We start from the raw sequence: 26,999 nt of genomic DNA on the forward strand, positions 1-26,999 counted from the left end.
TACCGACTTATTTCTGGTGTACTAAGCGGTGATTCCTGAGAATATTTTATGTGATATACTTTGTCCCAATCGTGTCAAAGGTAGTTTATTTTATATGTCCCAAGTGTGACAACCAGCATATGAGAGAAAATAAAGGATACCGACTTATTCCTGGTGTACTAAGCGGTGATTCCTGAGAATATTTTATGTAATATACTTTGTCCCAATTGTGACATACGGCAAGTGAAATTCTTGATTTTATCCCAAGCGTGCCAAAGAATAGCAGCATTGACTATAATATAAACCTAAGAATTAGAAATCAAGAATGACAAATGGAAGGTGGCAGGACTAATGTAAACAATAGATCGTGTTCCAATGGCAAAAGCTAGTCCTAATAAAAACCAGCAAACGAACTGGAAAACGGCTGACAAAGTGTCTGGAAAATGACGAACAATAATAGTCTGCTACAACCTTATTCGATAATCCCGATGCGAGCGGATGGTGATCTTCGGTATGAACTACAGCAATTGATCGGGCCACGATGGTGGCAAGACGCAGGAAAGTTAATTTGATGGAGAACAAGGAGACTAACCCGGGTTCGGCAAGTAGAACGGGTGTATCCTTTTAATTAATAATAATAGATTTATCCACAGGATAGGGGTACAGAAGTAGATGTCATGGTTGGAAATCACTTTATATATTCTAGCAGATATATACTCACTAATGGTCAAGGGTTACTTACATTCAAATTAAAGTTTTGTTATGACGTATTCAGTAATGATAATATAATTATTAATTATGTCGTGCCGAATTCGGTACGTAGTAGCTAGAAGTTGTATATACTCTTTAAAGTAGATCCAAAATGACATGCTGATTGTAGTATGTTGTATTGGTTCGTGGTAATGTACATGTTCATAGTTTGTCTCACTGTACTGCTAGTGTCGGTACAGGATTTACTTTTATTTATATAATAACATTGATTTATGAAAAACAGAATGAATTATTTTGATACAAGGCGAAATATTGGCTTGCAGATAAACTAAAACTTCTCCGTCTAGCGTGTTCTCTGTCTAAGACATAAATGACTACCACACATAGAGTGTGCATCACATCTTCGCAGTTACTAATTGTATTTCGTCGATGTTTGTTGCAAACATCATAGAAAAGAGCAAATTCTTAAATACTATTTCAAGTAACATCTATACCAATAGACTATATGGGCAGCTCGCGTACGAAAGCTTGACTTATTTCACTCGCTAGTTAATGTATAGATCGTTAATATGTTATCAAAGCGTATCAGTACATCAATGTATCACGAAATAATTTCCTACATCTTTCTTTCATTGGTCACACACTGATACGAGACACGTGAGGGCGACCGATGCGGCAATCCACCGCTCAGCACGGCGTCGGGTTGGTGCAGCGTTGGGCGCTGCCTACCCTCAATAACCGTGCTCAAGTTAACCTCGTCATGGGGGGACGAGGATCTTTGTCATCGTTCGTCCTGACGCTCTCAAGAATGTACAAGAGTGGAAGTTTCCAGAAATCAGGTTTTGTTACATGTTACATCAATTTGGGTCTATAGTGCCATCAAGGACTCGTTGCTCGTGAGGCAATAAAATGGGGTAACAGAACGCCGTTTGTTGCGCTCTCTATCGCACTTATGGGCCTAATGGTAGGCATAGTTACGCACGCATCCGTCCCTAGCGCATGGGTTAGCAATACCATATTAATACAATCTTGGCTAACATCATTCTGACTTATTTCTACATATTAATAATAGTATTTGACTAGTTGTAGTCTTAGTTATTTGAAAAGATAGGATTATCAGAACATTGGTGATTTCATAGTGATTTGTTGTGTGTGTAGTATTATTATCAATAAGTGTATTCATGTTTCTTAAAAAAAAAAAATATGATTATCAGGGTATTTTTGGGATGCATTGCGGTCGGTTTCAATCCCAGTACTTATTAATAATAACAACTATATTTGACCACATTGTTTATCTTAATTCCGAAAGCATAGGTTCAATATTCAATAATTCAATTTAATAAGTGATTCATCTTTTATTTTTATTCAAGAAGAGTACATATGGTCACATAATATCCGTGCCAACATACTTTACCTCTCTGGCGTGCAAAACTATTTTACAATCATTATTCATATACTTACTGATGTTGCTTAATATAATACTACATACATGCAATTAATAATTTGCATAATATTATCTTTATTTTTACGTTATGTACTTATATTGTAATATCATTTTTTTTTAAATGTAATGCATCATTAACAGTGTCAATCGGTAGGTACTATCCACATGAGATTAATTAAATGTCAATCCACGATAGTCAAATTCTAAATTCATGAAACACTACCAATACATTATAACCAAGATCGACTCATATCAAATATTCATCAATTGTATAACAACATTGGCTTATAAGATATTCTTTTAATTTATTTTTAAGTTTAATGAGATTATTAATTCTACAAAACTAGTTAGGCTCATTAGTATATATATTACTTCATATTGTTGTAACCTAATGTCAGAAATGTTTTTGTTTTGTATAATATTTTTCATTCCTTTATTGGTTTTAATATTCTAGTCTGTAAGGGGAGAGCACTGATGCCTATAACACGAGTGTACAACTTATTTTAGGCATCGGTGGCTTTATTTTATTTATAGTGGATCTTTGTGATTAATTTTGTATGAAGTGTTAATAATAGTCAATGGGACCAAACAACTGTTATCCCTATCTCTTAAAATGTTTATACTATTGAAAATACTGTAATTTGTGTAACAATAAAGTATTATATAGGATAAGAATTCATTTCACTATAGTAGTAAGAAGGAAAGAACTAATTAACTTACTTTAATTTAAAATTGATAGTGATAGGGTTTAGAGTACTTAGCACCCAGAATTTAAGTAATTTAGAAACTCATTGTCCATTTTTTTTTCTTCCTTTTTCGTTGTTGGTTTGTTTAAGGTTATTTTATTTAGTATTCAATTAATCAATCATCAATCATATTTTATTTGCTTTAAATGCAAGTTACCAAAGATGTTTTATAATTCACAGTTCTATGTTCTTTTATTATAGTACAGGTATTGTTTAATAGTGTGTCCGTTACTAACTTCGTACACGTCCATTACTAATAACTGCATTTGTACACACTTTTTTTTGGAGAGTGACTAGTTTTATTCATGGCTTGTATTACTTTATCAATTATTGTCATAATCTGTTTTGTGTGTCCAATAAATAAAAATAAAAATAAACATAATTTGTATCGAAACATTTGCATACAAATATTGACTCACTTATTACTAAATACAAACTTGAAGAATATTGAGTTCATAATAATATTTAAAAATTAAATTATTGATTTCAGTATAATTTCTTTGTATTGGGTATTAATATACATTGTGTTGATTTCAAAGTTTGATTATATAATTGTGAACTGGTTGTGTAAATGTAGTATTAACAATAACTAGATCATAGAATTTTCTTAATATCAGTCTTATTATTATTATCAGACTTATTACTATTTAATGATCTTAGTGTGATTTTTTATGCATCCATAAGAACTAGAGTTAACAATGCTGATCGCAATGTATAGTTAATATTAATACTAGTATTTTGTAGGTCTCATTGGCACTTGTTTTGTGCACTTGTTAAATCTAACCATGTTGGCTTTGATCTGTTAGGGGAATTATTATACTAATCATATTAGTTATAATATAGGACTGTTAAGGTATTCTTTGTTGCTCGTATTGAGTTATGGGTATGAGGCCATTACCCACGGTTGGAAGGCCGAGCGGCCAGAAATGAGGACATATCTGGAGCAGGATGGACGACTGTTGGCAACACAGCAATGGCTGTCGGCTGTCACGAGACAGTTGACGTGTGACGGCAGTTTTGGCGGCGTCGGACGGAACGGGAGAGCAAGGAAGGGTGAAAAATGTGAAATTGAGCGATATAACATGGATATAACTGTTTGATACGAGCCTAATAGAGTGTTATGTAAACTTGAACAGTGTTTGATTTATTATGTGTAGAATCTGTGCCTCCAAAATAACGATAACCATTTAGTACGTATCGCCTCGAGCGATTACACTTGAGTCAATAAATCCATGACTCGAAGGAAATGGCACCTCGAAGCTATCTTATAGATGTAGAGAAGGATGTTCTGCTTATAATAGGGGCGGCTTCACAAAACACACTGTCTCTCAAAGTCTTACACGGACGGGCTAACTAATGTTTACTATTTAGGTATTTATTATAATTAATTAGTTAAGTTAATCTATCACAGTTGTTTGTATGCGCGGTGGCGGAGCTTGCCCGCCCATCCTGCGCGTCAGAGATCCTCCCGAGCGAGCATGCTCGCATGACGTCCTCACACTCCGGAATCTCAACACAGACTGGCGCGCGACCCGATGCCGACGCCCCACCGACGTAGGAGAGAGCAATTTTCGCCCCACCCACGGGGCGGGGCGAGAAAATTTCGGCCAGTCAAAATCCAGCTTTTCTATCCTTCCCACAAAACGATCTGGAAACGCTGGACACGATTGGGCGTCGTATCCCCACTCGAACTAAGCCCCGCCTTTTCAAAAGTAGCCGCCTCAATAAGTGGGGGAAAAAGTCGAGTTCATGTTTATGGGATTTGGAGAGAGACGCTCGCTGGTTCGAGCCGGCGACAAAACAAATCTTTATAGGCAAAAAACCGACCGGTCGGCGACAAGTTGTTTCGCCTTGTCAGATTTACAGCGCGCTCTTATACCTATGTCGGTGTTTTTGTTACCTGTGTTTATATTTGCGGAGGCCTCCATGAATAACGATCGCAGCAACACCTATTGAATTATAAATCGATTATGGAGACTCGCTCGTACCTAATGAATAGATGTAAGGTCATTGAACTTGCTTCTTGAATCAAGAATTACATAGGTAGAGTAAAGAAAGTTGCCAAACCAAGAAGTAGGTAAGTATTTAATAAAGGTATCGGAACTTATCAAATCGATTCTTTTATAAATAAACCATGCGCCGTTACGGCCATCCTACATACTCATTCACACGTTCTTTCCTTCATTATACCTACCTATGAACAGATAATTTGAATAGGTAGGTACGATTAATCAGTCACCATGAAAAATATTTAAAAAAGGCTCCAGTAACTGGACGTTCCCCAGTAGATGGACAAATTACTTACAGGGTGTTAGCAAATATTAAGAGCTGGAATAGAGAACCGGCTGATATATAGAGATAGATCTCTATCTACTTACTAAGTATACATTTTTTAAATGTTTACATGCATAGGTAGGTGTCCTGGTTGTGACGATCTAAGGTCAAAAGCGCTAGGATCGACAGACGCGGAGGGTGTGAATTAGAGGTGTCAAATACAGGTTCATGTGTGTATCACAATATTATCACGTGTTACAGACAAATATTTAATAATTATTAACGTTACATTATTTTGTTACAAAAAAAAAATTGCTTGAACCGTGAGGCGCAAGCAGAAAAATGGGTGCAATCGATTTTCGACCTTATTGACATACGTCAGAAAACAGCATTTTAGCAATCTATGAATTATACTGAGCAAGAATATGACAAAAAACAACTTTCTCATAACCGTCAATAAGGTCGAGATTTGTTTGCACCGATTTCACCATGACGCGCAAGCAGATAAATGGGTGCAAGCGATTTCCGACCTTATTGACATAGGGAACAACATTTTAACAATCTATGAATGATACCTACTGAACAAGAATATGACAAAGAACAACTTTCTCATAACCGTCAATAAGGTCGAGAACTAGGGTATAGCTTGTATTTAACTCGATTGATTTAAATTTTAAATTTTACTCTTAATAGGTACCCAATCCATATCTTCGCGACAGGTCGAAATGGCAATCGGGGAGGGAATGCCCCGCACACCCGCACGGCCCCTGTGCTAACCCAGTGCGGGCGAGCGAGGGTGACGTGCGGGTGTGCGGGGTGTCACCCCCGCCTCATACCCCGATTGCCATCTCAACCTGTCGCGGAATACAGTACCTAGTACCTACCTATGTATGTAAAAATAAAAACAAGTAGAACGATAAAGCAATGTCAAGTAGATACCTACAATACAATAGGTAGGTAAGTTTACCTAGTTACCTATAAAAAAATATTTTTAGTAGGTAACTACTATATTTATTATCATACATTTCTACATATTTATTATCATACGAATTATAAAATGATGATGATGATTTCTAAAAAGAACAATACCACTTCACGTACCTAACCTATTACCTATAATACTTAAATGTATGATAATACCTACACTTTGAAAAACATTTTCTCATACGATTTATAAAATGACGCAAGTATTTCCAAAAAGAACAAATCTACTATAATAGGTATTATTAACGCGCGACACAAATCTATCACAACACAAAAATGTACCTAATCTACATTATTTTGCCTAATCTACATTACAATTATTCGCATTAAATATTTATCGACACTCAAGTTCACAAATAAATAAAACTGCATTCAAAATTTATTACGAAACAAACAAAATGATAAAAATACTAGCCGCATACTCGTATCATCACAGTCAACATGTAACAGGCCAATACGAAAATTCGATGTAATAATTATTCACCGTCGAATCGCGACGATATTTGTATTCAGCTGTACCTACCTAATATATTTTATTCTAATATCGTCGCTCGGTCGCGCCGCGCGCGGCGTATCAAAGATCGAACGCCTGAGTTATTTTTTAGGAAGGATTTTCTCAAATTTTCACTACTTATTATATATTGTATTAAATTTTGTTTTAATCTAAAAACGAATATCTTGAATACATTTATATATTTAATAAATTTATTAGGTACATTATTTTTTGACACCTCTAGTGTGAATGCCCGCAACCTTATAGCGCGCATGCTGTCGAGCGAGCCTGGCAACGATATAGCCGAATGCTGCGGGCTATAATGATAAGAAGAGAAGAGCGGGAAAAAGAAGAAAAGAAGAAGTTAGAAATTTAGGAGGTCAGCACGAAGTAAGTACTTAGTGCTTACGCAGTTCCGTGCTCACCTTGGTAGACATGGGGAGGTTATTTTAGTCCGTGCGAGTCGGACACGTCCTGCCAGCAGGCAGAAGTCCGTACTCCGTAGGGATTTTTTCCTACCCCGAAGAAAAAAAAAAATGCATAGGTAGGTAGGTACATTCCATACTAGATTGTTTATGATTTGACTGTAAATAAAAATGTGGTGGCTGGTTGAATTAGACTAGTTGTTGTTCCTCTGCAAAACTGGTCAAAAATATTAGGTAGGTAAGGGTCGAGATAAGTAGGTATACCTAGGTACCTACCACTTATCTACAAAGCTATGTCGCTTTTCATTCGTAAATATGACTTAGTATAGGAAATCATAGTTTTTACGTTGTTTGTAGCTTAGGTAGGTAGGTACCTACTTACCTATAGGTATGAGTGTTAGTTTTGTAAAGGTAATTACCTATTAGGATCATCATCATGCCATCGCCGGCTCACTACTAAGAACGCGTCTCCTCTCAGAATAAAGGCCATAACCTACCACTCTGGTCAAGTGCGCCATACCGCACTCAATAGGTATCACCGTAGGTACCTAGGTAGGTGTTTATCGAATCTTTATTTTACATTTATAGCTGGGTTATAATATAGGTGGTCTTATTCTAAATTTATGATGAGTAGGTACCAACAGCCAAATTATCTTAAAATCTATGGTAGATAGGTATACCTACCTATTTTCTGGAAAATGTACCTAAGTACCTACCTACTCCAACATCATGTTTGCGCTCGATTTCGACTTGGCTGCCAAGCTTATTGCCTAGTTACTATAGGTATGCAAAAGGCAAATAAATTGTACCAACCCCAAAAGCTTTCATAGGTATTATTACCTATGGCATAAGTTTTAACACTTTTAGTGTTAAGTATAGCACTAGAGTCCATATTAGAGGATTGGACCAGGGGCCATGTTGGGGGATCGGACCAGGGTCCATATCGGAGGATTACTCCAAAATCAATATTGGGGGATTGCACCAAAATCCATATTAAGAGACTGGACCATGGTCAATATTAGGGGATTGGGCCAGGATAAATATGGGGGATTAGACCTTCTAATAAACGAGGTACGGGACCCTAAAAAGAAATTTCGTTAAATTTTACGCCCATTTTCCGAATAAAATAATCTACCTACTAAATTGTAATTATTTACACATATGAATAGGTGTGTAGGTAGGTAGAGTCGGGGTATGTACCTATGTACCTACAGCAATAAATTACATTCAACAAAAGTATAAATTATCATACATTAACTTACACCTTCCTATTTAGAATTAAAAACAGACCAAGGTCGTGTTTGACTCGCGCACAGAAGGTTCCGTAGGCAATTTTTTAGGAATCTACCCCATGGATTTTTACACGGCAGTACAGCATGTTTTATTTTTATTTTTAGGGTTCCGTACCAAAGGGTTCCAGCGGGCCTCTATGCCTCCGCTGTCCGTCCGTCCGTCTGTTTGTCAGCGGGCTGTACCAATCCATCTATCTCGTGAACCATAATAGGTAAAGAGTAGAAATTTTCACACATCACATCACATTATGTGTATATAGTCTCCAACAGGTTGAGATGGTAATCAAGGTACCTATGAGGCGAGGGAGGGGGGACGGGGGGACGCCCCGCACACCCGCACGTCACCCACGCTCGTCCACACCTGATGTGCGCGCGGGATGTGCGGGGGTGACGGGGGGACGCCCCGCACACCCGCACGTCACCCACGCTCGTCCACACCTGATGTGCGCGCGGGATGTGCGGGGGTGACGGGGGGACGCCCCGCACACCCGCACGTCACCCACGCTCGTCCACACCTGATGTGCGCGCGGGATGTGCGGGGGTGACGGGGGGACGCCCCGCACACCCGCACGTCACCCACGCTCGTCCACACCTGATGTGCGCGCGGGATTTTGTAACGAAGCGTTACATGAATTATTACTTATATTATTATTTTATCCTATCTATTATTATAAATCTTATTTTTAAACGTAATTAAGTATATTTTTTTAATTAATTTGCATTCTTATTAAAAGTAGTTGTTGCGAAATGGCAATACCCATTTCCAAACGCTAGCTGTCAAAAGAAGCCTTTGAAAGAGGCCTTTGAACTTTTTCTCGGTTGAGAGCTCGCTCTGGTGGCGAGCCGAAGTTGTTGTCTATTTACATTGTTCCTTAATTTAAAATAAAATTGATTTTTCTTTAAAAATAAAACGTAATTAATCTAAAAGTGCTCCCGTAAAAGGGTAAGTTTTTGAATGGTACCTAAAACAAGTAGATAAACTAATAATGTAATAACTTTCGATACATTCTTTGCAACCGCCAGTTTCCTACTTAGTTAATTTTAATTCTAATTATTTTATTTTGACAATCATAGCCCTAGTAGTTAATTTGAACCGTTGTATTAACAAATAACGTAGTGTATTTACCAATTCATTAGTAATTTTCAATCTACATTGCATCATCATTGTAAAATTATTTTGACAACCCTCTTTTTTATATTTTTGTGAATAATTTAATTCTTTTTAATATTTTGGGCCTTCAGCCATATATTTAGCCAAATAATTGTAATCTCCGTTCTGATATCGCCACACCGGCAATTCTACCATGTCAAGTACCTACCTTCTGTGTTCGACACGGGCCCGGGTTCGATTCCAGAACGGAAATTTATATGACCAGAGGATAACCCACATTGGTTATCAATTCCAGGAGCTACGTTTGGATTTGAAAGCGTGGTCTGGACTTAAAGGCGGGTTTAACCCCCATCAGAAACCTCCATCATCTAGTCAGCACCGTCGGGTACCCACGGCAACATCTGCTGACACCGAACTCCCGGCCTCACACCATCTACGAGGCCGACAACACGAGGGGAGTACACATTACTGCCGCTAGGGCAAAGGCCGAAATCAACGTAACACCACGACCCTACAAATTTTGTGTGCCGACCTACGAGCTAAGCCGCGGTAGTTTTCTGTACCTACTATCATTTTTATATTATTAAAATTCTACCGTGTGCTATTTATGCCGTTTCATTTCCATCATTTCTCTCATTATCATTTTTTTTACACCCGGTACACTGGCGCCTTCACGTGGTTGATTTCTGCTTTTCCTTAGTGGTATAGTGATAGTTTTGTACGGTGCGTGCTTGTTTTGTAAAACGCTTTTATTTTTTTTGGTTTGCAGTAACTGAGATGAAAGCAGCAATTTCACACAATTATATTGTTTGTTCCTTTTTTCCATATTATTTTTATTAGTAGATTTTTTGTGGAAACTTTGTATTGTATTTTTTTTGCCATTATAAAGCTGCGTTCACACCAGTTGCAAATTTAATTTTATTGTTGATTAATTCACCTTTATTTTGCCATTCATATTTCATTGTTTTGTCATCAAACCAAAGCGTTCTGTTAAGCTGATTGTAACAGAACGGAGTATTTTTTCTTAATATTTTGTTTTTGGTACCACTCAAAAAAAAAAAAAAAAAAAAACCCACCCGGCAACAAGGTTTTTCCCGTGTTGCGGTTTGTCTTGTAACATTTTTATACACTTATTCAGGATAATTTTTTTTCATTGGTTTTTCTGATTTAAAAAAAAAAAAAAAAATACCATGCCGTACCCAATCAAGTACTTCTCATTACAAAAGTCGGAATTGGAGTACGAGGTTGCAGTTAGAGGGGAAACTCCTAGTGCCACGGTGGCAGAGCTTAGGAAACAAATTAATAAACTGAGTCAATTGCACTTTTCTGAGGACATTTTATGTTCTCATTTGGAACCTGCTGAAGACCTATCCAGCTGTTTAGAACTGCTGGATAAGATTAACACAGCGTTTACAGGTGATGTTCCAGATAAAAATACACTTGCTCGTTACGAAAATTTATTACATCACCTATATCATAGGCTTAACAGGATAGAACCAGACAGGCAGCTTTTGGATAACCATATACAATGCAACGTATTGTTCAAGGAGCTTTATGAAAAACTTTTAAATTTAAAGCCAAAGAGTATTGACCCACTTGCAGTAGCTGGTCCGAGTTCAGAACCCGCAACACCATCATCTTCGGTAAATGTAAACGTCACATGTGAAGGCGGCACCAAAATTTCATCCGAAGTAGACAAATTAAAATTTAATGGTAAAACATGCGTTCGTTCGTTCATCCAAAGAGCAAATGAGTTTAGTTTGGCCCGCAATATATCAGGTACCAAGCTTTTGGCTTATGCTACCGAGATTTTTGTGGATGATGCCCTACACTGGTATCGCGGTGTTCAGGAGCAGGTTTCAACTTGGGAAGAGCTCACCGTTCTCTTAAAGCAGGATTTTGACATAATTGATTACGACTACCGCCTATTATCGGATATTCGTGCTAGAACTCAAGCTAAGAGCGAGAACATCACCATTTACCTATCAATCTTAGCAAGCATGTTTGCACGATTGTCAAAGCCCTTGCCAGAGGAGGACAAGCTCGAGATAGTGTTGCACAATATTCATCCTCGTTATGCGAGTACACTGGCCTCTGCAACAAACATTGTTTCCGTTGAAGAATTACGTACATTGTGTAAAAATTACGAAAACTTTCAGTCACGTTTGTCTCAATATCACACACCTACGGCCGCGACATCAGAGACTTTTGCACCGGAGTTCTCATACAAAGAAGAACCGAATACTGGCAACAAAAACAGTAATTATAGGCCGAATTTCCATAAGAATTTTAATGACAAACAAACCACCAACCCTAAAACTAATACTACTAACAACTATGTCAATCAAAAATATTTGCATGCAATTAACAACACTAACTCCACTAATATCAATAAACCACCCTATTGTCAGAGATGCCGAAATAATTCTCATCATTTCCGAGACTGTAAAAGTACAGAGATTATTTGCTTCAGATGCGGATACAAGAATGTTAAAATCCCAGACTGTCCAAATTGCAACTCAAAAAACTAGGTCGGCAGAATTGTTGTAATCCACCTCCAAGTAAAGGTCACCTCGAACAGAAAGAATGGGAGGAATGGTTGGAGACGATACGTAAATTTTTCATGTGTTATAAAATTGCAACAATTCGGCCTAATAAACCAATAGATGATACTAGACCTTATTTAAATATTAAAATTAATGATGTAGAAGTCTCAGGTCTCTTAGACTCGGGAGCAACCATCACTATTATAGGTAATGGTGCTCATGAGGTTTTAATGAGTCGTGGCCTTAGATTAATTGAATATAATGAAATGTCCATTGTCGCTGCCGGGGGTCAAACTCTTGGTAGTATAGGGTATATGAACCTACCCATACATTTTGAGGGCCAGTTTCATATTATTAAAGCACTTGTTGTTCCAGGCATTAAGTTATCACTTATTTTAGGTATCGATTTTTGGCGAGCCTTTCAATTATGCCCAAAATATTTAGGTTCAATTTCATTAACAGCTGAGCCATCAAAGGATTTGAATGACAACAATCATACAAACACGTTAATATATTCTTACGACAATTTGGACACAACTCAAAAAGCTAAAGCGGACAATGTTATTAAACAATTCCGTGATATTTCATTTGAACATAAAGGGTTAGGTCGAACCCATCTTATCACCCACAGAATCGACACCGGAGATTCTCCGCCGATTAGGCAGAGGTACTATAGACTTTCTCCTGAAAAACAACGAATACTTGTTGAACAAGTCGATGAAATGTTAAAATTAGATGTCGTGGAACCCTGTGAGAGTGCTTGGCAGTCCCCGGTTCTACTGGTAACTAAAAAGAATGGTCAGCCTCGTTTCTGCCTTGATAGCAGAAAACTTAATTCTGTCACGAAACGAGACGCCTATAACTTGCCTTACATCTCGGAAATTTTAGATAATTTACGTGATGCTCGATTCCTAACTAGTTTAGATTTGTCCAAAGCTTTTTGGCAAATTCCTATAGCCAAGGAAGACAGAGACAAGACAGCATTTTACGTTCCAGGTCGAGGTACGCTCAGGTTCAAGACTACTCCGTTTGGCCTAACAAATGCTCCCGCCACACAACAACGTTTAGTTGACGCACTATTAGGTGATGTTGATCATCGCATCTTTGCTTATCTAGATGACATCATCATCGTCAGCAGCACCTTCGAGGAGCATGTCACTCTTTTACTTCGAGTCCTGGAAAAGTTGCATAAAGCGAACTTGACGTTAAACTTGGAAAAATGCGAGTTTTTCCGCAGTCAGCTCAAATATCTAGGTTATGTAGTTGATGCGAACGGATTACGGACCGACCCAGATAAAGTAGAAGCCATTCTTAATTACGCTACTCCTACTACTCGTAAGGAGCTTAAGCGATTTTTAGGCACTGCTACCTGGTATCGTCGATTCGTTCCAAATTTTAGCACCATTGCAGGGCCTCTCAATAAAATGACCTCCAATAAAAAGAGCGCTCCACCTTTTCAATGGTCTGAGGAAGCTGACGCTGCTTTTAAGAAGCTGAAAGAATGCTTAGTTTCGGCTCCAGTTCTTTCTTGTCCTAATTACGATCTGCCATTCGAAATTCATACGGATGCCAGCAACTATGGAGTAGGCGCTATGCTCACGCAGAACATAGACGGCTTAGAACATCCTGTCGCTTATATGAGTAGATCCTTGACATCAGCTGAGAAAAACTACAGTATTACAGAACGAGAAACCTTAGCTGTTCTGACTGCTTTGGAACATTGGCGTTGCTATGTGGAAAACGGGAAAACCTTCACCGTTTACACAGATCATAGCGCGTTAAAATGGTTTCTTTCGTTGAACAATCCAACGGGTAGGCTTGCACGATGGGGTTTACGTTTGTCAGCATTCAATTTCGAAATAAAACACCGTCGCGGTGTCGACAACGTAATCCCAGATGCGCTATCTCGCGCTGTAGCTGTCTCTGCCATCATCACTGCCAACTCCGTCGCGACTACTAGTGACGATTGGTATAAAAATATTTACAATAATTGCCTCACAAAACCACAAAATTGCCCAAATTATCAAGTTAAAAACGATTGTCTTTTTCGCTTAACTAAGAATAAATGCCAACTTACCGACGAATTTTCGTGGAAAGAAGTGGTCCCTTCTGATCTCCGAGAAAAAGTAATTGCCGAAAACCACAATAAACCAACGGCTGGTCATCTGGGCATTTTTAAAACGTACCGTCGCATTTCACTCAGATATTTTTGGCCAGGTATGTACCGGGATGTAGCGAGTTATGTAGGTTCATGTTCCATCTGTTTGCAGTACAAGGCCCAAAATCATCCTACACTCGGAGAGATGGGTCGGCCTAAGCAGTGCTCTCGGCCATATCAAATGATATCCATAGATCTGATGGGTCCTCTTCCAGTAACACGTAAACAAAATTCTTACATTTTAGTAATAACATGTTGTTTTTCTAAATTTTGTCATATATTTCCTATTAAAAAAGCAACTTCCGATATAATAGTAAAGATTTTGGAAGAACAAATATTTCTGGTACATGGCGTAAGCCAGACCATTTTTCTGGACAATGGATCTCAGTTTATTAGTAATGCAACCAACAACCTTTTCAAAAAATATAATGTCCCAAACGTATTTTTTACACCAAAATATACCCCCCAGGTTAATACTGTGGAAAGGTATAACAAAACAATTATTACTTGTATTTCTACTTTTGTCGACCAGGATCATCGGTCTTGGGATACCTTTATCCCAGCAGTACAATTCGCCATCAATAACTCGGTCAACGAGGTAACAGGATTTACACCATCTTTTCTTGTTTTCGGCCGGGAAGTGGTAATTTGTGGCTCACACTACCTCGATAATGACCTAGAGGACGAAGTTTTATTTCTGCCCAGGGATTTATATGCGGAAAACCGCGGTTGCATGAGTGAAATCTTCAATAATGTTCAGAAGTCGTTGTACCATTCCCACGCAAAAAATACGGCGCATTATAATCTAAGACGTAAGCCATTCGAGTTTAACGTCGGAGACATTGTTTATAAACGAACTTACGTCCTCTCCGATAAAGACAAGTACTTTAGTAAGAAATTGGCCCCGAAATATGTACAATGCAGAGTTATTGCGAAACGCTCACCACTTGTATACGTTCTAGAAGATATGGCGGGCAATAACTTGGGCACTTGGCACATAAAAGATTTAAAAATACATACTCAGAAGAGCTAGCCTAAGTATATGTTATACAGTAGCTAGTAATATTAGTCATTTCATATCACTGTAGTTGTTTTACCCTTCAAATGCACGGCTCTCTAAATTTTCCTTAATGGTTTGATTACACTAAATACATTTTTTTGTTTATCTAACATAATTATTATATTACTTATATGGTACTATTTATATGTATATCTATACACAAATATTGTCTGAGTATTGTAATGTATTATTGTATTTTATGTTACGTATTATATTACAAGTGTAATATTATTGTATTGTACAGCTATACTTGTTAGTTACATTAACTCCAGGCCTTATTGAGAGTACTTTTGCTTTCTTCGCAACAAAGTCATAAGCCATTATTTTAATATCAGGACAATTGTTGGTGCAGGGAAGTAAATTTAACTTGTAGGTTCGGATTTTATTTTAAAATAAAATCCTTGCGTGCGAAGGGGGGTAATGTAACGAAGCGTTACATGAATTATTACTTATATTATTATTTTATCCTATCTATTATTATAAATCTTATTTTTAAACGTAATTAAGTATATTTTTTTAATTAATTTGCATTCTTATTAAAAGTAGTTGTTGCGAAATGGCAATACCCATTTCCAAACGCTAGCTGTCAAAAGAAGCCTTTGAAAGAGGCCTTTGAACTTTTTCTCGGTTGAGAGCTCGCCCTGGTGGCGAGCCGAAGTTGTTGTCTATTTACATTGTTCCTTAATTTAAAATAAAATTGATTTTTCTTTAAAAATAAAACGTAATTAATCTAAAAGTGCTCCCGTAAAAGGGTAAGTTTTTGAATGGTACCTAAAACAAGTAGATAAACTTTTTTTTTTTTTTTTTTTTTTTTTTTTTTTTTTTTCGGGGGAGGAAAAAATCCCTACGGACTTCTGCCTGCTGGCAGGGTGTGTCCGACTCGCACGGACTAAAATAACCTCCCCATGCCTACCAAGGTGAGCACGGAACTGCGTAAGCATTACTTCGTGCTGACCTCCTAAATTTCTATCTTCCTCTTTTCTTCTTTTTCCCTCTGCTCTCTTCTTATCATTATAGCCCTCAGCATTTTGCTATATCGTTGCCAGGCATCTTCGCTCGACAGCATCCGCGATATAAGGTTACGGGCGTTCACACCCTCCGCGTCGGTCGATCCTAGCGCTTCTGTCCTTAGGTCGGCACAACCGGGACATTCAAAGATTGCGTGTCTCGGGGTGTCTTCCTCTCCGCAGAAGTAGCAGTCTTCGCTCGGCGCTTTTCCAATTGCGAAGAGGTAGGTGTTAAACACCCCGTGACCGCTGAGTGCCTGCGTTAGCCACCGGTCTACCTCTCCATACTTCCTCTTGTGCCACTTTTTTAGGTCTGTAACCAGTTCCCTTGTCCAGGTCCCCTTTCCTAATCCTGTCCATTCACTTTCCCACTCCGTCAGGGTATTCTCCCGAACTTCTGCAGGTGTCTGTTCCCTGCTTTCGAATAGCTTCGCCCGCTCCCTGGCTAGCTTGGCTATAGGAACCAGCCCTGCTATTACCAGAACGGCTTCAGTGGAAACTGTTCTATATGCTCCGCAGATGCCTATTGCCAATCGCCTTTGAACAGCTTCCAGCTTTTTGCGGTAAAGTTCCACTTTCATAGCCCCTTCAAAGATTGGTGCCCCGTATAGAATAACGGAGTGTGCCACTGATGCCAGCACCCTCCTCTTGCTAGCTCTAGGACCTCCTTTTGTTGGCATTAGTCTGTACAGGCCTTCCGTGAGCTTCTGGGTTTTACTAGCTACCTCCTCAATGTGTTTCTTGAAGTTGAGGCTTTTGTCGAGCCATACTCCCAGATACTTCACGTGTTCCTTCGGAGTTACAATCGCACCTTGAATTTTGAATCCTATAGGGTCTAGTCTCCGCCTTCCACTGAATACAATCGCCTCCGTTTTTTCTGGTGCAAGCGCCAACTGCTTTCTTTGCATCCAGCTACTTATTCGCTCGAGCGCCCTATTTGCCCGGATCATAAGGGAAGCCTCAGTTTTTGCCACCACTACGAGAGCCAAATCATCAGCAAAGCCCACCAGTTGGATGCCCTCCTCTTGTTTCAGCTTGAAGACGCCATCGTACAAGATGTTCCAAAGAGTTGGGCCCAGTATTGATCCCTGTGGTACTCCACTGCTGACTTTGATCAGGTCTTCAACGCCGTTACAGTCTTTAACTTTTATAGATCTGTCTTTTAGGTAGCTACTTATCAGGTTATGGATGTAGCCTGGGAAGCCTCTCTTACGCATTTCCAAAAGGATCTCTCGCCAGGACGCAGAGTTAAAAGCATTCCTCACATCTAGACAAATCAGAGCACAGAGCTTTCTCGTTTTAAGCGTGCCCTGTCTTGCCACCATGGCAGTCTGGACCACTTTTTTTATAGCCATCAGTGTGGATCGGCCCTGCCTAAAACCATACTGATTGTCAGAGAGACCGCCGTGGTCTGGCAAAAGCTCCTCTATTCTGTTAAGAAGGAGTCTCTCCATAAGTTTGCCATAGCTATCCAGCAAACAGTAGATAAACTAATAATGTAATAACTTTCGATACATTCTTTGCAACCGCCAGTTTCCTACTTAGTTAATTTTAATTCTAATTATTTTATTTTGACAATCATAGCCCTAGTAGTTAATTTGAACCGTTGTATTAACAAATAACGTAGTGTATTTACCAATTCATTAGTAATTTTCAATCTACATTGCATCATCATTGTAAAATTATTTTGACAACCCTCTTTTTTATATTTTTGTGAATAATTTAATTCTTTTTAATATTTTGGGCCTTCAGCCATATATTTAGCCAAATAATTGTAATCTCCGTTCTGATATCGCCACACCGGCAATTCTACCATGTCAAGTACCTACCTTCTGTGTTCGACACGGGCCCGGGTTCGATTCCAGAACGGAAATTTATATGACCAGAGGATAACCCACATTGGTTATCAATTCCAGGAGCTACGTTTGGATTTGAAAGCGTGGTCTGGACTTAAAGGCGGGTTTAACCCCCATCAGAAACCTCCATCATCTAGTCAGCACCGTCGGGTACCCACGGCAACATCTGCTGACACCGAACTCCCGGCCTCACACCATCTACGAGGCCGACAACACGAGGGGAGTACACATTACTGCCGCTAGGGCAAAGGCCGAAATCAACGTAACACCACGACCCTACAAATTTTGTGTGCCGACCTACGAGCTAAGCCGCGGTAGTTTTCTGTACCTACTATCATTTTTATATTATTAAAATTCTACCGTGTGCTATTTATGCCGTTTCATTTCCATCATTTCTCTCATTATCATTTTTTTTTTACACCCGGTACAATGTGCGGGGGTGACGGGGGGACGCCCCGCACACCCGCACGTCACCCACGCTCGTCCACACCTGATGTGCGCGCGGGATGTGCGGGGGTGACGGGGGGACGCCCCGCACACCCGCACGTCACCCACGCTCGTCCACACCTGATGTGCGCGCGGGATGTGCGGGGGTGACGGGGGGACGCCCCGCACACCCGCACGTCACCCACGCTCGTCCACACCTGATGTGCGCGCGGGATGTGCGGGGGTGACGGGGGGACGCCCCGCACACCCGCACGTCACCCACGCTCGTCCACACCTGATGTGCGCGCGGGATGTGCGGGGGTGACGGGGGGACGCCCCGCACACCCGCACGTCACCCACGCTCGTCCACACCTGATGTGCGCGCGGGATGTGCGGGGGTGACGGGGGGACGCCCCGCACACCCGCACGTCACCCACGCTCGTCCACACCTGATGTGCGCGCAGGATGTGCGGGGGTGACGGGGGGACGCCCCGCACACCCGCACGTCACCCACGCTCGTCCACACCTGATGTGCGCGCGGGATGTGCGGGGGTGACGGGGGGACGCCCCGCACACCCGCACGTCACCCACGCTCGTCCACACCTGATGTGCGCGCGGGATGTGCGGGGGTGACGGGGGGACGCCCCGCACACCCGCACGTCACCCACGCTCGTCCACACCTGATGTGCGCGCGGGATGTGCGGGGGTGACGGGGGGACGCCCCGCACACCCGCACGTCACTCACGCTCGTCCACACCTGATGTGCGCGCGGGATGTGCGGGGGTGACGGGGGGACGCCCCGCACACCCGCACGTCACCCACGCTCGTCCACACCTGATGTGCGCGCGGGATGTGCGGGGGTGCGGGGCTTTCCTCCCCGATTACCATTTCAACTTGTCGCGTACCTATAAATTATTTCTATTGCCAACGAACAACAAAATATAAAATATTTTATTTATTAAGTAGACACTCCTGCAGAGATTCTGATGGCAATAAAAATTTTAGAGTCATCTCTTACCAATGTATAATAAGAAAAGGACACAAACTTAATCTAATTTAAAACTGTCTAAGTGCCAGTCTTGAGCATAGTGTAGGAAGTAGCACTAAAATTTATTGTCTTTAATGTAAAATTCATTTTCTGTCCTTTTTTAGCATTAAGTATCAAAAAGAAAAAGATGCAGTCGATACTCTTAAAAGTTTAGAGAAAGACATCAGAATCGACGCTGATGTAACAGATTGAGGCTTTTCATTTAGTAAAAAGCTGTTATTTTGACATTACAAGCAGGCACTTCAATTTTTATTTTAATGTGTAGATTTGCTCTTCGTCCCTCTCTGACTCGGCCCTGCAGCACATGAGTAGGACCGTGATCGTTGACTTGTCAAAAAGCTCTGCGGAACCCTACAGTACTAGAAATAAAGCGTAGGTAATGTATTTTGGGTGAAAATAAAAATAATAATGTAAAATATCGCCCCTCACGACGCACGGCACATTGCACGACGGGCGAACTGCGGGCGGTCCACTAGTTTATGGCCTAGCTAGGTACACTCGCTGTGGCGCCAGCACACAGGCCCCAGGGCCCGCAGGACTTGCAGGCCTGACTGTAACTTTTCACCTGGCTATGTTCGGAGCCGTGATACTTAGCATCCGCCTCTTATTCGGTAAATCACGGGTTCGAACCCGAGCATTTTTAACATTCTGAGAAGGAAAACATCGTGAGGAAACCGGCATGCTTTAGAGTTCCGAAAGGTTTGTGAAATCTGCTAATCTGCATACTCGGTCAGCGTGGTAGACTGTGGCCTAAGCCCTTCTCATTTTCAGAAGGGATCCGTGCTCTCGATGGAGACCGACGATCGAACGACCATGGAGAGCACTCTTAACGCGAGTTGTGCGTAAATCTGTCAAAATTGTTCGGAGATGTCAAAATATGACGGTGTTTTTCTGTCTCTTTCCCACCCATGCTATCTACATGGTAGATGTACGAAAAGCGAGAACTTAGATACGGCAGGTTAGGCAGGTGCGAACCCCTAAACGTGGTGAGAACGTGATTTGGAGGTGGGTAATTGATAAAGAGCTGTCAAGTGGCCAAGTGCGTGTCAAGAGTCCGACATGACCACTGTGCACTGTGCACCCCCGTGGCCGGTGGTATCCATGATGGATTATCCTCACGAGAGAAAAAAAAGGATGAAATAAGTAGGTACCTATCTATTTCCAACTTTCAAACTAAGATAACAATACCAAGTGGGGTATCATAATATGAAAGGGATTTCCTTGTACATAGATACCTAATACTTTTTATTTATCGTGCAAAAGGCCGAAAAAAATACGACTGTAGTATACGGAACCCTCGGTGCGCGAGTCCGACTCGCACTTGGACGGTTTTTGTTAATGAGCTAGCATTGTTAGGGATCCGGGGCTGGCGCCTACGCATCTGTCATCGTTAATAACGAGCAATTTGAGGCAATTTCGCATTTTTGGGTGTTTTTGAAACGAGCGTCTCAGCCGGGACTCGGGAGCCAGTCAGGAAGTGACACAAAAACAAACACCCAATAACAAGCGGGTGACAAGAGTAGTAGGGGATTCGCCGGTTCTGGCCCACCTCCTGGGCCCCCTCCCAACCTCGGCCCCCTCCGCCGGTCGGTCAACTTCGAAATCTAAAAAAAAAAAAAAAAAAAAAAGGTTTTGGGGTGCGCTGAATCGTTTGCGTTCATATCTCTAACCGTTTAAAAGTTAGCTTTTCGTCAAAATTAATCCCTAGTTCGTTATCTACTTGCTAATGACCTACTAATCACCCTCTATTGTTCCCACACTCGCTGCTTCATTTCAAAGGAATTACAAAGGAAAGTCTTATCTCTCTCTCATAAGTACTGTTTATTGGCTTCCAAATATTGATTTAAATAATTCTAACAAGAACATATCATTCTCTAGCGTATTTTTATTGAATAAATCTAAAAAATCTGAACTTGTATAGTAGCCCGTAAACATGAAATACAAATACATTATACAATATTCGCCGCAAACTGCTGTATAATCATTTTGAATCCTCCTTGTATTGAAATGCCACATTCTTGTATTTCTTTCCAGGAACTGCTTATGATATTTAATTGGTGGTCGTCCAAATGAATCAAAATATTGTCCAACACCATTTATATCTATATACATGGCTATCCAATGGGACCCTGGTTTGTAATCGGGGTCTAAATTGCTGATTAAATAGGCTGGTGTTCCAACATAAATCGGTAATCGGTTAGCAGCATACACATTGTCTTGAAGACTTGGGTGGATTCTTCTTAAATATGTCTTTATCTCAATTGTATTCATATTACTTCAATACTACTGATCTTACCGTTGCAGAGGATCATAAAGGAATGGAAAGTAAGACCATGTTATTTCAGATATATTATATATCATCATCATCATCAACCCATCGCCGGCTCACTACAGAGCACGGGTCTCCTCTCCGAATGAAAAGGGTTTTTGGTCATAGTCTACCACGCTGGCCAAGTGCGGATTGGTAGACTTCACACACTTATTTAATTACTTAAAACGCACATGACTCTGAAAAGTTACAGGTGCATGCCCGGGATCGAACCCTTGACCTCCGATTAGGAGGTGGACGTCTTAACCACTGGCTTTCACTACACATCATATTATAAATAATGGTTGATAACTTAAAATAAAATAAAAAATATTTCTTTTATCAGTGTTTTATTACAAACCTCAATATTAATGTAAATTATAACATAATCTATTTACAAAACTAGGTTTCTTAACTGCTATAGTCCACGCTTACATTACGATTTTTATCAATTTCAATAACATTATCAAACTCTGCGTATACGATACAGTTAATGGTTTCAGGGATAGCTGTATCAAATCGAACTTCTAGCCTAACACTACCGTGCTTTATAAGATTCCAATGACTAGAGTGAGCTGATAAATCAGGAGTTAAATCAAATGCTAAGAGACAATAGCCTTTTGCATATTGTTCCCTAGATATTCCGTTCCCTTCATTTAAAAAATGGATTCCCGTCCCTGAGAATAACGTATGATAGGCTGAACTGAAAGTATTATTATCGAATGATGGCTGCAAAGCTTTTGAAGGTATTTGTTGACCATCAATATATAAACTAAATGTATTCATATGATAATTTTCAAAGTTGAATGGATTTTTCGTAAGAGTTCCATTAAATGCTGCATTGTTAACAAATCCGACAATACATCTTTTAGGAACTTGACCAAGAAAAATATTATCGAGCGTTTTACCCTGAACCCCAGAAGGAATTGTTAAAACTTTAACTTCCGCTCGAGTTATTGGATATTTCTTCGCATCTGTGATACACACTTTAAGTTTTAAATAAAGAATATCTTAACTTTTAAATAGATCATCATATGAGTCAAACCTTGGTAGTCATTACTCATTGCAGGTATTTGGAATTCTATAGGCCCATCATTAGAAAATTCCAACAATACATCGTTATCTAGGTAGTTAGCTTATCACCTCAGTTTTGGCTTTGTTCGATTGTCACAATCACTAACCACATTTTTCAAATACTGATTGCTTAACTTACTTAACGATAACATTCTGTTTAACTAGTTGTTATCGCTAATTACTAATGATAATACCATTGGTTTTACTATATAAGCTCAAAATAAATCATTAATTCTGCCATACTTACTAGCTCGTTCTACTGAACAGCATTACAGTTTGACTTCAAATCTATATTGTGTTTACACAAGTTTTTATTAGGAGTGTGTGATAAATAAGTGTTGTGTGATAAACAATGGAGGTGAGTGTGTAATTTATTTTCATTTAGCTATCTTTAAATTAATATAAATATTTTTGATATCAGTTTGATAGTCTATTTTTATTGTTGCAGAATATATCATACTCTCCTTGTAACAGTCAAGAAAATAATACATTTAAACAATATTACTTTCCTATGAATTTGGCAGAAGAGGGAACACAGGATTTGATTATAGATCATGAAATACCACCAAAGAAAATGAAAAGGACATGTGAAAATATAGACAAATTTTTTGAATTGCCGTCAAAAAATAAAAACAAATCTAATAGTTCAACAGTAGCTCGAGCTAAAAAAGATGATGGTGTATCTTATATTTCTACGAACTCCAACGATGGTGCGACAGCCACACATTTAATTAAATTAGAGGTGTATGACTTAAAAAAACTAACCAAAATACCTCCGTCTCAACACTGGAAACATGCAAGTGTAAAGATTAAATATTATACTCAAAAAACAAGTAAAATTCTTGGCTATACAAATGAGATGATTTATAATATAACAAAAGAAATTGCAGAAACAGAGGGCTGTAAAAAATACTCATATAATAATTAATATCTTAATCTATCATTAGTTAACTACATCATACAAAAACTTCACCATAATTCAATTAGTGAAAATGGTTCGACGTAAAATAACAGTAATAACACTTAACTGCTTGTATAAAAACACACTGTAAATCGTAAAGTAATGTCAGTAAGCCTTCTGGTACACTTAACATACAAGTCTCAACAATGGAAGAAACAAGTGAAGTCTGTGTTAGCACATGTTTCAACACGTCAATTAGTGATCAAGAACTAGCTGAAGCTTTGGATTATTGCGATTTATTGGATTCAGCATATGACAGTGAATTGTATAATATTTGTGAAGAAATTGATTCAATCATGTAAGTATTTGAACATTATTGTTTTTTAAATTACATGATGTGTGTATTATTGATTGTTTTTATATGCTTCTATTTTTATTTCTAGCCCAACTGAACAAAAACTTCAAACTGGCGGAGCTTTAAAGCGGTCCAATGATTCCACAGTAAATAACTCTGTGAAAAGAGTGAAATATAATGAAGGAGCCTCAACTTCAGCTATTCAACACCCTATCAACTCTACTACACCAGCTGAATATTCAGAAGGTAATAAAGTGAAGTGTGATATTTGTAAAATTTTTGTTAACAAAAGGTATTTTTCTAATCATTTAAAAAGTAATTTGCATAAAAATAATCATTTAAAGTCACATCCATCATTGTCAAATGTTTCAGTAATTGATTCAGCTTTTGGACAAAGAATAATAACTTACATGATAAATAGTAAAAATGATGATTTATCCATTTTTAAGACCCCTGAATCATTTTTGAATTCAATAAAAAATGATATTTTATTCCTTATCCAAGAGTCGATAAAAGAACATACTGTTTTTAAGGTAAACTTCATTTTACACGCCGATTTTATACAACAAACCAAAGAATTAACAAACTCGTTTGACTTTCAAACATCAAATTATATAGTTTTCCGTGGAGACGATCTAAATATTTTCCTGTCATCATTATGTGACACTTTCAAAAATAAAATTAGTTCTTTTGAGAGAAAAGATAGTGGTTGGAGCTTAACAAACATAAAATGCTTACATGTGAATGTAAATAAATTTAATCCTCTTCGTGGTACATCATACATTGATTTACCTCAAGATATTAGAGCAAAAAAAGCAGTGATAAATGTTAAAAATGTTGATTATATGTGTTTTAAATGGGCATTACTTTCTGCTTTGTATCCTGTTAGTAGCAAAACCGATAGAGTCTCGTCATACAGTATGCATTCTGATAAACTTAAGTTTGATGGCATATCATTTCCAGTCAAGTTAACGGATATACCTAAAGTGGAAAAGCAAAACAATATCAGTGTGAATGTTTTTGGTTTAGAATATAACAAAGAAAAGAAAAATCATAGTGTTGTAGGTCCCCTCTACTTTACAAAATCTCGAAATAGTACTCACGTTAATTTATTATTAATTTCAAATAAAACTAACTCTCATTATTGCTATATTAAAAATATGTCACGATTAATAAGCAAGCAAATTTCAAATCAAGAACACGCGATTTATTTATGTGATGGATGCCTACTACATTTTCCTACACATGAGAGATTAGAAAACCACCAACAAAATGATTGCGTTCATATCATAACAGAATTACCAAACAGTGAACTATCTAAAAAAAATTGGTTTGGACAGCCATCATCAAACAATAAAATAAAGTTTGATAAGTTTAATAAAAAGTTAAGAGTACCATTTGTAATATATGCTGATTTCGAAGCGTTTTTAAACCCAATAAATTCATGCTCAAACGATCCCTCTAAACCTTTTACTGAGAACATTCAGAAACACGAAGTGTATAGTTTTGGATATTATATTAAATGTTCATATGATGATAGCCTTTCAAAATATGAAACATACAGCGGTCCAGATTGTTCTAAAGTATTTATGGAACGGCTCTGTGAGGGCATAAAACTAATATGCAGAAAAAATAGTTTTCAAAAACGCCCAAACCCACTAACAAAAGATGATGAAATAAATATTTCATCACTCCAGTTAGATTCATAACCCTTTTGAAAGATGTGTTTGTATTTTGAAATTCTTACATTATCACCAACATGAAATTTGGGTAGTGAATTTTGTGATGATGGTTTATTAGTTGCTTTTCTATCGTATAAATTTCTCCAAACAGTCATTATATTGTTAGAACTAACATCACAAGGACTCATCTTAATACTAGAATGAAAACTATGGTTATACGAATATATCAAGTCTTGTAAAATATCTATGTATTTATATGTATTTTTATATGTGAAATAGCGCCACATTTTAGATTTTAGAGTTCTTTGAAACCTTTCTACAATACTTGCTTTTATATCAGGATTATTTGTAGTGTAATAATTTATATTTTTACTTTTAAAATATTTTTTTACATCTTTAGAAACAAACTCAGTACCTTTATCAGATTGTATGTGTGTTGGAGTCGCACTAGATTCATTAAATATACTTTCAAAACATTCAATTATTGTTTCAGAATTTTTCTTTTTCATCGACCTAGCATAAGCATATTTACTAAAGACATCAATAACACACAATATATAGTTCAAACCATCATTATATTTCGAATAAGTTCTCATGTCACTAAGATCAGCTTGCCATAATTCATTTAGATTTGATAATATGTATTTGTTTCGAGAAAACTTTCTGTGAACAGGTTTATGTAGAGTGTAAGTTTCTTGTGATTGCAACCATTTCTTTACATCCATTTTAGTCATTTTACCTTTCATGGTCTTTGATAATTTATCAATGCTACTAAAGCCAGCAGGGTGTTTTGGATCATAATATATATTATTAATTTCTAATAAGGGGTCCATTTTTCCCAGTCAATTTTGTTCTTAATTTTTTTTATATATTTATCACTACTACCTTGTGGGGTATTTAAAGTTCCTTCACTAGAGGTATAGTTCCCTTCGAGTGATTTCATCTGAAGTTGATGAATAAAATCAGACCTCTTAGAATTTCCGATGTAAGTCAGTGGTATTTTAATTGAATGTAATGCCTTGGCAAACTTTTCCCAACCTATTGGATCACTTTTTTTTAGTGGTCTCAATGAATCATTAATTAAATCAACAATATTACTTCCAGGAATTTTTTCTTTAT

The 26,999-nt window shown here is 38.4% G+C and overlaps 2 protein-coding genes and 1 long non-coding RNA gene across 3 annotated transcripts in view; 2 read left to right on the plus strand and 1 right to left on the minus strand.

Moving 5' to 3' along the window:
- Positions 1 to 26,999, minus strand: part of LOC117995282 (homeobox protein caupolican-like) — a 360,854-nt gene that overhangs the window by 133,969 nt on the left and 199,886 nt on the right. The window lies entirely within an intron of this gene.
- LOC138404491 (uncharacterized) lies at positions 8,966 to 10,063 on the plus strand. Its single transcript, XR_011238417.1, has 2 exons — positions 8,966 to 9,291; positions 9,755 to 10,063. It is a non-coding gene; the product is annotated as an uncharacterized lncRNA (long non-coding RNA).
- Positions 22,266 to 25,907, plus strand: LOC117995283 (uncharacterized). The gene is made up of 2 exons (XM_034983270.2): positions 22,266 to 24,201; positions 24,287 to 25,907. The coding sequence occupies exons 1-2, from the start codon at positions 24,050 to 24,052 to the stop codon at positions 25,905 to 25,907; spliced, it is 1,773 nt and encodes a 590-aa protein (XP_034839161.2). The 5' UTR covers positions 22,266 to 24,049.

This window comes from Maniola hyperantus, chromosome Z (assembly GCF_902806685.2).
Source record: "Maniola hyperantus chromosome Z, iAphHyp1.2, whole genome shotgun sequence".
In the NCBI taxonomy this organism is placed as follows: Eukaryota; Metazoa; Arthropoda; class Insecta; order Lepidoptera; family Nymphalidae; genus Maniola; species Maniola hyperantus.